Source organism: Bubalus kerabau, chromosome 10 (assembly GCF_029407905.1).
Source record: "Bubalus kerabau isolate K-KA32 ecotype Philippines breed swamp buffalo chromosome 10, PCC_UOA_SB_1v2, whole genome shotgun sequence".
Lineage (NCBI taxonomy): Eukaryota > Metazoa > Chordata > Mammalia > Artiodactyla > Bovidae > Bubalus > Bubalus kerabau.
In genome coordinates, this window is record NC_073633.1 from 87563017 (window position 1) to 87578521 (window position 15505).

Here is a 15505-nt window from a genome sequence, read left to right on the forward strand (position 1 = left end):
TTAACATTGCCTTGGAGGGAGACTGTCTACTTACAATGGTTAAAAACTCAGGTTCTCAACCACTGAAGTTAGACTGGATGTAAATCCTGTTTTTGCCAGTTTACCAGCTACAGACAATGACTTCATAAGCCTTTAAGTTTTCCTATTTGTAAGAGATGTAGATAGTGATAGTACTTTCTTCAAAGGATTGTTGTGAGACAGATACTTTGCCATTTTAAGCACGTAGCACTTGGTAAAAGCATAGTCATTCTCCTAAGATGCTCCAGGAGAGAGAAAGGATCTTATTTATTGCAGGGTAGCTGGGGCTTAAATCAGTATTCAATAAATATATGTTCAGTGAATGAATAAAACTCTTATTCCTTGAGTTGAGTGTGTCATTTACCATTATGGAAACTGAGGAAGTGGCAGCAGTAAGATAAACTGTACTTCCCTTCATTCTTTTTTTCTGTTGAGCAGCTTTCATATTTACCTCACGTAAACTCTGGTGTGTGATACATTGCCTATTTGAGCATTTACTTTTAAACTAGAAATGGATTATATAGCATGCAATACCATCATTCTGTTTCAAGCCAGTTGAGTGAGTTCAGGGCAAGAATGATAACATGCATTCTGTTAATACTCTTAAGAGAGCCAGTATACTTTTTTTTTAAATTTTGGCTGTGCTGGGTCTTCCTTGCCATATGGACGGGCTTTCTCTACTTGCAGCAAGTGGGGCTCCTCTCAAGTTGCTGTGTGTGGGGCTTCAGTAGTCGCAGTGCGTGGGCTCTGTAGTTGTGACTCATGGGCTTAGTTGCCCCATGACAAGTGGGATCTTCCCAGAGCAGGGATCAAACCTGTGGCGCTACATTGCAAGGTGATTCTTAACCACTGGGCCACTAGGGAAATTTGCTAGTATACTTTTAATTTGTAAATCTTAACTGACTTTCATTCTTGTGTTAGATCTCAACTTGCAATTTATTGCATTCTGTTTTTAGTGAAACATGAAAGAATATACAATCAAATAATAATGCTTGATAACCTATTTTTTGTGTATTCATATTTTATTTAAAAATATTTATTTTTATTGATCCTTGTAATTTTCCTATGGCTTAATGCTTTTGTTACTGAATTAAATGTTTTGATTTTTAAGCCTTAAATCTGAACCATTGTTATTTGTGCTTATATTGTACCCTACTTTTATAGGAGTATGGCTATTAAGTGCACAAAGAATTCCATTATTTTTCATATATTTGCCTCTAAGATAATCTCACTGAATATACCCTGAACTGTTGTTTTTTTTTTTGAGGTGTAGTAAAACGATAATAACCTAGCTTCTATTCTTCAGAATCGCAGTCATGTGACAGATTTCTTATTTTCACTTACTATAAATTCTAAAAAATTATTTCAATAGAATATATCAGAGACAGAATAAAGAAATAGGTTAAGCAGTTTAAGTTGGACTTTATGAGATAGCTTCTGGTCCTCATATTTACCATATGATTAATTTTTTTTATCAGTTTACTCAGGGATTTACTTAGACTGATTAAACTATTAAAAGAATGACTCATACAACAGAATGTCAAGTTAACTAACTTACAAAAGGAGATATGAATCAAGATGGTTCTTAATATAGGGTACCCCATTCTTTTTCCAGGATGGTTAGGTTTACTCAGAAAAACATATGTAAAGCAAAACATTGGTACCTTTCCAAAAACAGACACACAGATCAATAGAAATAAGTCCTTGCATTTATGGTCAATTAATCTACGACAAACGAGTCAACACTATACAAGGGAGAAAAGGCAGTCCCTTCCAAGTGGTACTCAGAAAATTGGACAGCTGAAGTTCAAATGGATTAAAGACCTAAGTGTAAGACTGGATACTATAAAACTCCTAGAGGAAAATATTGGCAGACACTCTCTGACATAAATTGCAGCAGTATTTTTTTGGATCTGTCTTCCTAATGTAAAGGAAATACAAGCAAAAATAAACAAATGGGATCTAATTAAAATTGTTTGCACAGCAAAGAAAACCACCATCACAACAAAAAGATTAGCCTACTGAATGGGAGAAAATATTTGCAAGTGACATGACTGGTAAGGGATTAATATCCAACATATATAATCAGCTCATACAACTCAGTGCAAAATAAACCCAAAAAACCAGCCTAATTAAAAAATGGGCAGAAGAACCAAATAGACATTTTTCCAAAGAGGAAATGTAGATGGCCGATAGGCACATGAAAAGTTGCTCAACATTGCTGATCTTCAGGGAAGTGCAAATCACAGCCACGATGAAATATCGCCTCACACCTGTTGAGATGACTGTCATCAGAAAGAAGACACATAACAAATACTGGTTAGAATGTGGAGAAAAGGAAACTCTAGTACATTGTTGGGAGAAGGCAACGGCACCCCACTCCAGTACTCTTGCCTGGAAAATCCCATGGACGGAGGAGCCTGGTAGGCTGCAGTCCATGGGGTCACTAAGAGTCGGACATGACTGAGCGACTTCACTTTCACTTTTCACTTTTCACTTTCATGCATTGAGGAGGAAATGGCAACCCACTCCAGTGTTCTTGCCTGGAGAATCCCAGGGATGGCGGGGCCTGGTGGGCTGCCATCTGTGGGGTCGCACAGAGTCGGACACGACTGAAGTGACTTCGCAGTACATTGTTGGTGGGACTGTAAATTGGTACAGCCATGGTGGAAAACAGTATGGAAGTTTCTCAAAAAACCTAAAACCAGAACTGTATGATCCAGTAGTTCCTCTTCTGTGTGTATTTCTTAAAAAAAAAAAGAAAACACTGATTTGAAAATATGCATCCTAATGTTGATAGCTTTATTTATAATAGCCAAGATATGGAAGCAACCTAAGAATCCAACAGATGAATGGATAAAGAAGGAGTGGTGTATATATATACACAATGAAATACTACCAACCATAAAAAAGAATGAAAATTTGCCTTTTGTAGCAATATGAATGGACTTGGAGGGCATTATACTAAGTGAAATAAGACAGAGAAAGAGAAGTACTATATAATATCACTTACATGTAGGATCTAAAAAATACAGCAGACTAGTGAATGTAACAAAGACTCACAGATAATAGAAAATAAACTATTAGTTACCAATAGGGGTAGGGGGGCAATATAAAGGTAGAGGAGTGAAAGGTACAATCTGTTGGGTGTAAGATAGGCTCAGCGATATATTGTACAACATGGGGAATATGGCCAATGATTTTGTAATAACTGTAAATGAAAATAACCTTTAAAAATTGAAAAAAAATTTTTTTTAATTAAAAACAAAACATTGCTGCTTCTCAATTTATGTTCTTATAATTTCATTTGAGTTTTTTTTTTTTTTTTTTGGTAAAAAAAAAAAGATCACTTTCAAAATATTACTGCTCATTGACAACATACCTGGCCTGTTAAGAGCTTAGCTAGAGATGTACAATGAGATTCATGTTTTTTTCATATTTACTAATGCAGTAGCCATTCTGCAGCCCATGGATAAAGAATAATTTCTAATTTCAACTCTCATTATTTAAGAAATACATTTCTTAAGACTATAGTTGCCATAAATAGTGATTTCTCTCATGACTCACTTTATTGCAGTGCTCTAAATTCAAACCTATGATAGCTCTGAGGTATGCCTGTATAAGTCTAGATTCATATAGGTATGCCTATGTAAGGCTAGATTCTACCACCCAACTGTCCCTCAACAAAGAAAGAATTGCCATATTATCTGAAATATTGCTGCTGCTTGCTTGCTTACTTATTTTCCCCAGTTGCTTTATTGTGTTTTCAACAACATGGTTTTCTTTTTTAAGTCCTAAAAAATTTAGTATAGTTATGGTAACTATGATGAGAGTTTGTTGTTGTTTAGTCACTAAGTGATGTCCAACTGTTGCAACTGCAAGTTTTGAATGCCATAATGAATTATTAACGATGAAACAATGTGTGTGACTCAGTTATGGAGATCAGTTCAGTTCAGTCGCTCAGTTGTGTCTGACTCTTTGCGACCCCATGAATCGCAGCACGCCAGGCCTCCCTGTCCATCACTAACTCCCAGAGTTCACTCAGACTCATGTCCATAGAGTCAGTGATGCCATCCAGCCATCTCATCCTCTGTCGTCCCCTTCTCCTCCTGCCCCCAATCCTTCCCAGAATCAGTCTTTTCCAGTGAGTCAACTCTTCGCGTGAGGTGGCCAAAGTACTGGAGTTTCACCTTTAGCATCATTCCTTCCAAAGAAATCCCAGGGCTGATCTCCTTCAGAATGGACTGGTTGGATCTCCTTGCAGTCCAAGGGACTCTCAAGAGTCTTCTCCAACACCACAGTTCAAAAGCATCAATTCTTCGGCGCTCAGCCTTCTTCACAGTCCAATTCTCACATCCATACCTGAGCGCAGGAAAAACCATAGCCTCGACTAGACGGACCTTTGTTGGCAAAGTAAGGTCTCTGCTTTTGAATATGCTATCTAGGTTGGTTATAACTTTCCTTCCGAGGAGTAAGCGTCTTTTAATTTCATGGCTGCAGTCACCATCTGTAGTGGTTTTGGAGCCCCAAAAAATAAATGACACTGTTTCCACTGTTTCCCCATCTATTTCCCATGAAGTGATGGGACTGGATGCCATGATCTTTGTTGTCTGAATGTTGAGCTTTAAGCCAACCTTTTCACTCCCACTTTCACTTTCATCAAGAGGCTTTTTAGTTCTTCTTCACTTTCTGCCATAAAGGTGGTGTCATCTGCATATCTGAGGTGATTGATATTTCTCCCGGCAATCTTGATTCCAGTTTGTGTTTCTTCCAGTCCAGTGTTTCTCATGATGTACTCTGCATATAAGTTAAATAAGCAGGGTGATAATATACAGCCTTGACGTACTCCTTTTCCCATTTGGAACCAGTCTTTTGTTCTATGTCCAGTTCTAACTGTTGTTTCCTGACCTGCATATAGGTTTCTCAAGAGGCAGGTCAGGTGGTCTGGTATTCCCATCTCTTTCAGAATTTTCCACAGTTTATTGTGATCCACACAGTCAAAGGCTTTGACATAGTCAATAAAGCAGAAACATGTTTTTCTGGAACTCTCTTGCTTTTTCCATGATCCAGCGGATGTTGGCAATTTCATCTCTGGTTCCTCTGCCTTTTCTAAAACCAGCTTGAGCATCAGGAAGTTCACAGTTCACGTATTGCTGAAGCCTGGCTTGGAGAATTTTGAGCATTATTTTCTAGCATGTGAGATGAGTGCAACTGTGCGGTAGTTTGAGCATTCTTTGGCATTGCCTTTCTTTGGGATTGGAATGAAAACTGACCTTTTCCAGTCCTGTGGCCACTGCTGAGTTTTCCAAATTTGCTGGCATATTGAGTGCAGCACTTGCACAGCATCATCTTTCAGGATTTGGAATAGCTCAACTGGAATTCCATCACCTCCACTAGCTTTGTTCGTAGTGATGCTTTCTAAGGCCCACTTGACTTCACATTCCAGGATGTCCGGCTCTAGATCAGTGATCACACCATCGTGATTATCTGGGTCGTGAAGATCTTTTTTGTACAGTTCTTCTGTGTATTCTTGCCACCTCTTGTTAATATCTTCTGCTTCTGTTAGGTCCATGCCAGTTCTGTCCTTTATCGAGCCCATCTTTGCATGAAATGTTCCCTTGGTCTCTCTAAGTTTCTTGAAGAGATCTCTAGTCTTTCCCATTCTGTTGTTTTCCTCTATTTTTTTGCATTGATCGCTGAGGAAGGCTTTCTTATCTCTCCTTGCTATTCTTTGGAACTCTGCATTCAGATGCTTATATCTTTCCTTTTCTCCTTTGCTTTTCGCTTCTCTTCTTTTCACAGCTATTTGTAAGGCCTCCCCAGACAGCCATTTTGCTTTTTTGCATTTCTTTTCCATGGGGATGGTCTTGATCCCTGTCTCCTGTACAGTGTCACGAACCTCATTCCACAGTTCATCAGGCACTCTATCTATCAGATCTAGGCCCCTAAATCTACTTCTCACTTCCACTGTATAATCATAAGGGATTTGATTTAGGTCATACCTGAATGGTCTAGTGGTTTTCCCTACTTTCTTCAATTTTAGTCTAAATTTGGTAATAAGGAGTTCATGATCTGAGCCACAGTCAGCTCCTGGTCTTGTTTTTGTTGATATGGAGATAAGAATATGCATTTATGAGATGAACAGAAAAGGAATAAAAATTGTCCTAATAAAACACAAATGGGTATCTGTTATAAACCCAGTTTCCAGTAACAACATCATACATATTCAAAAGTGTTATAATTTAAATGATATATGCCAAAATGATGATAATGTGCTGTGTAAGCCTATGTTAGATAACTCATGATGGCTTTTTTTTTTTTCATGATGGCTTTTAGTTAGATAACTAAAGATATATGTAAATGAATTGAACAAAATTGTTTTATGAAACAGGAGGATAGAAATAGAGTGGTAAAGAACCCACCTGTCAGTGTGGGAGAAGTAGGAGATGCAGGTTCCATCCCTGGGTAGGGAAATCCCCTGGAGGTGGGCATGGCAACCCTCTTTAGTATTCTTGCCTGGAGAATCCCATGGACAGAGGGGCCTGGTGAGCTACAGTCTACAGGGTGACAAAGAGTCGGACACGCCTGAAGCAACTCAGCCTGCACTCAAATATAACATTTTAACTAAAGACATTGACTTTCACCAAAATTTACAGATTCAGATCATCTAATAGCTTTTTTTTTCTTGTTGGGAAAATTTAAAGTATAGATAGATTCTATAAATTATGGAAGATAATTTTAGTCCATCAGTAGACAGCCTTACTTTTATTTCTTAGGACTTTTATTCCCTCCCTTATTTTTCACATTTGTGCTCTGTCTTCTTGTATATGTTTTAAGCTGCCTTTCTTTACTCCTAACACATGTATATTGATGGTGGCCTGTATGTACTGTATATATTACTTTGGTCTCTTTCCAACTTGTTGATATGTATTTTTTAATGTTGCTTTCCTAAGCGCATTCTACTGTAGATAAAAATGTAAACACAAGTACATGTTTTAGAGTGACATAAATATAAAATGCAAGTGTAAACAGAAAAAGATCTAGTATTTTTAACAGTTCTATTCATATTAAAATAGTATGTAGATAAAATTCTAATGTGCAGAAATATGTATGTGTGTATGTGTTAGTCACTCAGTTGTGTCCGACTCTTTGCAACCCCACGGTCTGTAGCCCACCAGCCTTCTCTGTCCATGGGATTCTCCAAGCAAGAATACTGGAGTGGGTTGCCATTCTCTTTTCCAGGGTATCTTCCTAACCCAGGAATTGAACTTAGGCCTTCTGCATTGTAGGCAGATTATTCACTGTCTGAGCTTCCAGGAGAGCGCAGGAATATGGGTAGGTTCAAGTTTCAATAGTTCATTTGTAAGCCAGTGCCTTGGGGAAAGTATATTCTGAGCTTGTGAGAGGTTCCCAGGTGGCCTGCTGAAATCAATTTGACTATGTAGTTGGAATTACAGAAAATTACATTTTGAGATTTTTTTCTTTGGGTATGTATGTCTGAATCTTGACAATGGGAATAGTTTCTTGTCTTCTCCAGCCCCATCCTCTGAAAGGAAATACTTAACTTGGAATCGTTAACCTCTATCCCCTGAAGGGGACTGTGGCAAGAGAGCTGAATTCCTCAAGCTGTGGTTGTGATACGAGGGCCTTTCTGAGTCCTTTGGGGGCAGCCTCCCTGAGAAACCTCTAAGGTTAAAAACATTCCTTTGGGACTCCACAGGTAATGGGATAAACCCTACTGGAAGCTAATATAGATACGTGTGTTGAAAATACTAAGCAGTTAAGATATTACTACTTCCTGGTTCTTCTTCCCAGTTCCTTGTAACACTTTCATAAACATCTCCCCCAATAACCACCTACCATGGGGTGCCTTGATGAATGGGATTGTCCTAAAGTTCAGAAGTGACTACCTCACTTACTTGTGCAAAAGTTCTGCCTACGTAGTAAGATACATACTCTTTGGACTAAAAAGATGAGATAAAAATAAAAGAATTCCTTTGGGGATTTTCCTGGAGATCCAGTGGTTAGGACTCCACATTTCAACTGCCATGGCTTGAGTTCAATCTCTAGTCTGGGAACGGAGATCCTGGGCAGTGTGGCCAAAAAAAAAAAAAAAACCACCTTTTCTTTATGACCTAACCTCTTCCTTTACCTCTAATTAATAGTCATTTTCTAGTTTATGGACAATGTTTGGTTACCAAGACCTTCATCTTCCTTTTTCCCCCAGCATTCTCTGTCTGCCGGAAGTGAAACGTGGTACAGATAGGGAACTGAATTCTGCACTTTGTAGGATTTAGCTTATACACTTACCTTTCTTTCTTTCTTTTTTTTTTTTGGTGAATAAGCAAAAAGAAATTTTCCATTAGGATGATTAAGTAAAGGTAGTATCCCCAAGCTTCAGGTATACCAGTAGAAAAGCTAGATCCCAGTGCCAATTGACTGTCCCACTGTAGCTCTAGAAAAATGGTTCTTAATTCTTCCCCCAGTTGACCCTTTGTGCCAAGCGAAATAGCCACAGGACTGATGGATTTGAGGGTAGACTCTGGAAGGAAGGCAGTCCCCTTGTTATTGCTGTCTAGTTTTTCTTTATCTGAAAAAGTATTAAGGAAAGTTGGTTCATACATTACTGATGGATGGAATTTATGGTTTAGGACAGGATTAGTACCTATGGTTCACCACCCAATCCCCAGGCATACTGCTTTGAAATTCTGCTAATTTTTGTTTTCATTTGCCAGATTTATTTTTGCTGCTTTATTTTTACTCCCTTTTCTGTTACACAAGGACAGAGCAGACAACTTTAAAGCTAATAAAAATTTAAGTTCCGTTTTTGTCTCCAAATAGACCAATGATTGTTTATGTTGTAGCTCAGTAGAAGCACCAGCTACTTTAGTAGTTGGCAACAAAGATCCCAAACCACACAAGGAGAGAGCCTGGACTTAAAAGAATAATCTGAATGAATTTAGTGTTTTGAACTTGGAAGCAAAACTGCTGTTCAGTTTTTTTCTTATAGCTAGATATTGAACTGTGACTTACCGTAGGGCAGCAAAGAAAGGCCTCAGGGGAATGGTAGTTGTATTACTAGTTACAAATTTATGGCTAAACGCTCTCAGGAAAAATGTCTGATTAAAGGAGATATTGAGAAATATGACCTTCTGGTTAACTCTTTGTTTTGAAAGGCAGACCTGAAATTTTTTTCCCCCAATTCTACAATTTCTCTCATAGTTAATCTATGAGATTAACTATTAACAACTTTTATTTTTTTAAGAGACAGTGAGGTTCAGCATAGATAGTGAACATAGTGTCTTTACATTGCTGCACAAGGAAATGAGTGTGTTTATATCGTAAAAAAAAGTTACAGGGAGCACATAAACAAGGATTATTTATATTTGGAGACAACCCTGTCTTATTCACATATTATGTAATGTGATACATTAACTCTCTGTTTGGATTATAAGCTTTTTGGCATGAACTTTATTTATACCAGTGCTGTCCACTGGGCATGTAACGTGAGCCATGTAGGTAATTTACAATTTTCTAGTAGCTGCATTATATATTTTATTTAACCCAATATAATCTAAATATATTTCAACAAATAATATAAAGACTGAGATATTTTGCACCCTTTTTTCCATGCTAAATTTTCAGAACCCATTGTTATTTTACTCTGAGTGCACATCTCAAATCGGGCTAGCCTCATTTCGAGCACTCGATAGCCATAGGTAGCGAGTGGCTACTGTATTAGATAGTGCTGTCTTATACTTTTACAGTTTAGCGTTAGGAACACAATCGTTGCTTTGTGTGAGAATGTGTGTGTTTGTTATTTTAGCTACAGATTTCTCTAGTTGAATAAAGTATAAAAGATTTTAAAATGCCTGTCTTTTCTTTCTCTTTAAGGCCCTTCCTTCTTCCATGATTATAGTCGCAGTTTATTGTCCTGTGATAGCTGCTGTTTTCATTGTTCTGAAGATGGTCAACTATCGACTCCACAGAGCCCTGGATGCTGGAGAGATTGTAGATAGGAACGCAAATGAGTTCACAGATCAGCGATCCAAAACTGAGCAAGGCAACTGTTCAACACGGAGAAAAGATAGCAATGGCCCGAGGTAAGGAAACTCGTGCCACTCAGTTTTTAAGGATGTTCAGTGATGCCTGTGTCCAGTGATGTGATTATTGCGTCAGGCCTCTTCTGTTCACCTGGCTTTACCACTGTCAATACAGTGACAGGTATGGTTGTCACATTAGACAATAGCAAAGGTGACTATCTGGAGATAAATTGGTGTCCTTGGCCTTATTAATGAACAACATGTTTGAGTGATAATAATCATAATTGTATAATAATTAAACACACCGAAGACCAAAAGCAGTGGCAAACAAGTTAAAGAAATAATAAAATATGACTTCGTAAATCAAAGCATTTTTTACTTATACATATATGTAGTTACATGTATGTACATATACCTATATACTTTTATATAAAATGTGTATGCATCTTAAGCTGTGATAATATTTTACTTGACACTTATAATCTGCAGTTTTCCCTTTATTGTAAATTTTTTTCAATTTTATATTCTTACCTTAGAAACTTAGCTGTTCCTTCCCTCGACCTTAGCATGACTGATTCCTGTGTAATGGTAACCCCCTCCTAGAGGCTTTCTTTTCCTGTCTCAGGTAAAATATTCTCCCTGCTGCTCTCAGTCACATTCTACCCTGTTACCTCAGCCTCAGCCAGAGGAATTTAGTTGTTATAGTCAAAAGGTTGTGAGTTCATAGAAATAATAGGTGTCCCTATTATAACTCTTCAATTGTTGCTTTATGAGCATACAACATTTTTAAGCTCATGCAGTCCTCAGAAGCAATTCTATGAGATGGATGCTGTTATTATCCCTGACTTACAGATGCGGAAAGTAAGGTGAGAAGGATCAAATAATCCAGGCATTCAGGCTCTGGAGTCCATGCTTTTAACCACTATGCCATGTTTCCACTCAGTATAATATATTATATCAAGGTATAAATAATGCCGTTAAAAGGGGATATTCATCTTCTAAGACAGGGCAGTATTTCTGTGCCATCTTCAGTGCACTTAAAGCCTTTGTCCTTTTTCAGTTACATTTTCCTTCATCCCTAACACGATTATCCCATTTGTTCATTGAACAGATATTTTACTCTTGTGATAATTTATTCATAGCATAAATCACTATCTGAAATAATTTTAATCATTTGTTTGCATTCATAAGTTTCTTGAAGGCAGTGCCTTGTTTTTCCTACAAACTATTTTATTCCTAGGTTCTTGAACAGTGTCTTGCACTAATAGGTACTCAGGAAATATTTCAAATTAGTGAAAACCTTTTTTTCCTGTGATAGTATTTTTTTTCCCCCTGTGATAGTATTGTTAATGACTGCACAGTATTCCATTTTATGGGTATCCAATAGCTTAATTTAGCTATCTTGTTTTTAGTTATTTATTTTCTAATTTAAATTCAAGTATTAGATCACTGTGATGTTTAAATTTTAAATGACTAAAAATTTTTTATCATGATTTAGCAGAAGTAGAGTTACTCAAAAACTATGTCCCATTTTTTAATATATATTGCCAAAGTCCAAAGAGTTTTTACCTTTTAATTATTGTGATGAGCAGTTGGAGGTTTTTTTTCCCCCCCCTCTTTTGGTAGCACTGATTATTTAGTATTTTCACAAGCTGGTAAATATCTCATTGTTTAATTTTTTCAGTTTTCAGATTACTAGTGAAACGGAGGCATTTTTCTTACGTTGTTCCATTTAAATTTGTTATTTTGTGAGTTGTATGTTTTCCTATCAGTGGTTAATTTTTTACTGTTGGTTTGGAGAAGATACTTAATGAAGGATATCAACTCATCTTTTATGTCAAATACTTTTCCTCACTTTATGGCATTTTATTTATGTATTTATATGCCACAATTAATTTCTTTATGATCTGTTCTGTGCAAGTTTATTAGTTCTGTCTTTGATATCAAGTTTTGTAAGATATTTTTCTTTCCCCCAAATTATGTAAATTTGCATCTGTGTGTACTTTCAGTATTTTTACCATTTTATCTTTTATTTTTAACTTGTAGTCAATCTGAAGAACATTTCTAATTTTTTTTTCAGATTTGTTAGGACCAACAACATTAAATGAATAATGCATTATTATGTCCATTTCTGGGCTCTGTTTTCTGCCCCATTGATCTCTTTACTTATAATACACTGGCTTTCTAATATGCCTAATACTTAGCAGTGTGAATAGCTTATCACTGTTTTAATATTATCTTAGTTATTCTCATGCGTATGCTTAGTTTTTTGTGAGATGTTCCCTTGTCTGCTCATCCTCCAGAAAATCTCAGTAGAATTTTGATGATAATTGTATTAAATTTGGAGGGAACTCAGCTTTTAAAATAGAAAGCCTCACTCAGAGACATTGTGTGGTCATTGTAGTCACTCAGTCTTGTCTGGCTCTTTTATGGACTGCAGCACGCCAGGCCTCCCTGTCCCTCACCATCTCCCAGAGTTTGCCTAAGTTCATGTCCACTGCATCAGTGATGCCATCCAGCCATCTCATCCTCTAATGCCCTCTTCTCCTTTTGCCTTTAATCTTTCCCAGCATTGGGGATTTTTCCGTTGAGTCGGCTGTTCGCATCATGTGACCAAAATACTGGAGCTTAGCTTCAGCATCAGTCTTTCCAATGAATTTTCAGGACTGATTTCCTTTAGAATTGACTGGTTTGTTCTCCTTACTGTCCAAGGGACTCCCTTGTATATGTATATGGTGTATGTGCATACATTTTTTAGTGGATTCTACATAGTTCTTAAGTCTATTCTATTTCTGTTATGAAATGCATACCCCCATTTAGTGGGTAAGCAAAGAGAATGTAGATTCTGCACTTAATCTGCCAGGGGCTTGAATCAGTTCCTGATAGTATGACCTTGGGGGAGTTAAACTTTTATGCCTTGGCTTCCTCATCTGGATGATGAGACAAATAATAGTACTATCTCTAGGATTCAGTTCAGTTCAGTCCCTCAGTCGTGTCCGACTCTTTGGGACCCCGTGAACCACAGCACGCCAGGCCTCCCTGTTCATCACCAATTCCCAGAGTTTACCTGAATTCGTGTCCATTGAGTCAGTGATGCCATCCAACCATCTCATCCTCTGTCATTCCCTTCTCCTCCTGCCCTCAATCTTTCCCGCATCAGGGCCTTTTCAAATGAGTCAGCTCTTCTCATCAGGTGGCCAAAGTATTGGAGTTTTAGGTTCAACATCAGTCCATCCAATTAACACCCAGGACTGATCTCCTTTAGGATGGACTGGTTGGATCTCCTTGCAGTCTAAGGGACTCTCAAGAGTCTTCTCCAGCACCACAGTTCCAAAGCATCGATTCTTCAGTGCTCAGCTTTCTTTATAGTCCGACTCTCACATCCATACATGACTACTGGAAAAACCATAGCCTTGACTAGATGGACCTTTGTTGACAAAGTAATGTCTCTGCTTTTTAATATGCTGTCTAGGTTGGTCATAAGTTTCCAAGGAGTAAGCATCTTTTAATTTCATGGCTGCAGTCACCATCTGCAGTGATTTTGGAGCCCAAGAAAGTAAAGTCTGACACTGTTTCCACTGTTTCCCCATCTATTTGCCATGAAGTGATGGGACCAGATGCCATGATCTTAGTTTTCTCAATGTTGAGCTTTAAGCCACCTTTTTCCACTCTACTCTTTCACTTACACCAAGAGGCTCTTTAGTTCTTCTTCACTTTCTGCCATAAGGGTGGTGTCATCTGCATATCTGAGGTTATTGATATTTTTCCCAGCAATCTTGATTCCAGCTTGTGCTTCTAGCCCAGGGTTTCTCTTGATGTACTCTGCATAGAAGTTAAATAAGCAGGGTGACAATATACAGCCTTGACATATTCCTTTTCCTATTTGGAACCAGTCTGTTGTTCCATGTCCAGTTCTAACTGTTGCTTCCTGACCTGCATGCAGGTTTCTCAAGAGGCAGGTCAGGTGGTCTGGTATTCTCATCTCTTTCAGAATTTCCCACAGTTTATTGTGATCCACACAGTCAAAGGCTTTGGTATAGTCAATAAAGCAGAAATAGATGTTTTTCTGGAACTCTCTTGCTTTTTCAGTGATCCAGCAGATGTTGACAATTTGATCTCTGGTTCCTCTGCCTTTTCTAAAACCAGCTTGAACATCAGGAAGTTCACAGTTCACATATTGCTGAAGCCTGGCTTGGAGAATTTTGAGCATTACTTTAGTAGTGTGTGAGATGAGTGCAATTGTGCTGTAGTTTGAACATTCTTTGGCATTGCCTTTCTTTGAGATTGGAATGAAAACTGACCTTTTCCAGTCCTGTGGCCACTGCTGAGTTTTCCAAATTTGCTGGCATATTGAGTGCAGCTCTTTCACAGCATCATCTTTTAAGATTATGAGGCTAAATGAGATCATATTTGCAAAGCACTTAGAACTATTTTTGATACGTGGAACAACTCGGTAATTGCTAGCTCTTACTAGTTCTGTATAAGTTGTATATGATTAGTTCTGGATAATTGTATATATTCTTAATGCTTATGTTGTTTATCTTTTTATTTTCTTTTAGTTTTCAAAAAAATTTTATTGTGAAATGTATATTTCAAACAGTATATCAAGTATGTGTATAATTTAGAGAGTAATAACCAAGTGAATACTTACCCACCACACAACTTAAGTAATAGGACATTATACAAATACAAGTCTTTCTCATTTCATTCTACTCTTTTCCTTTCAGGAGGGATCTTTATTTTAAAATTTTTTATTAATAATTCCCTTGGTTTACTGTTATACAGTCTTTGTAGATAGTCCTAAACCTATTATTACTTAATTTTGCCTGCCTAAGACATCCTAAAGACAGTCATACTGTCTGTTTTTCTCTGTGAAGGGCTTTTTTTGTGCAGAATTTCATATTTTGTAGACTTATGCATGTTGATGCTTCCAGCTATTATTTGTGTTTGCTCTTGTATAGTCTACTACTGTTGGAATAGACTACAGTTTATCCATTTTTCTGTTGATAGTCATTCAGATTATTTCTAGGTTTTTTGCTCAGATAACACATTATCATATGTTTCTTTGGCCACATGTGTATATCTAACATTCGCAAGCTGGTTCACAGGGCATTTTCACATTCAGTTTTATTAGGTAATTCCAAACTGTTTGCCAAAACAATAATACCAGTTTATACTTTCACCACTAGTGTGTGAAAGTCCTTCTTGTTTCATAGCCTGAATATTTGATTTTGTTGTTTTTGTAAGTTTTACTAGTTTTCCATTTTAACAGTTGAGTGTTAGACGTGTCTTATTTTGACTTCTATCAATAGTTAACCTTTCTGATTAATAATGAGGCAGAGCATCTTACCTCACATATGTGGTCCATTTAAGCTTTCTGTTCTTTCCAGTACCTGTTTATTTCTTGTTTCATTTTTCTTTGGAGTTCTCCTTTTTTTGTTAAC

The 15505-nt window shown here is 37.3% G+C and overlaps 1 protein-coding gene across 5 annotated transcripts in view; it reads left to right on the forward strand.

The window, feature by feature from the left end:
• Window positions 1-15505, forward strand: part of PCNX1 (pecanex 1) — a 188358-nt gene that overhangs the window by 23240 nt on the left and 149613 nt on the right. For all 5 annotated transcript variants that reach the window (XM_055538492.1, XM_055538494.1, XM_055538493.1 and 2 more), the window contains exon 2: window positions 9913-10121. In XM_055538492.1, coding sequence (XP_055394467.1) covers window positions 9913-10121 — 209 coding nt within the window. The remainder of the gene's footprint in view (window positions 1-9912; window positions 10122-15505) is intronic.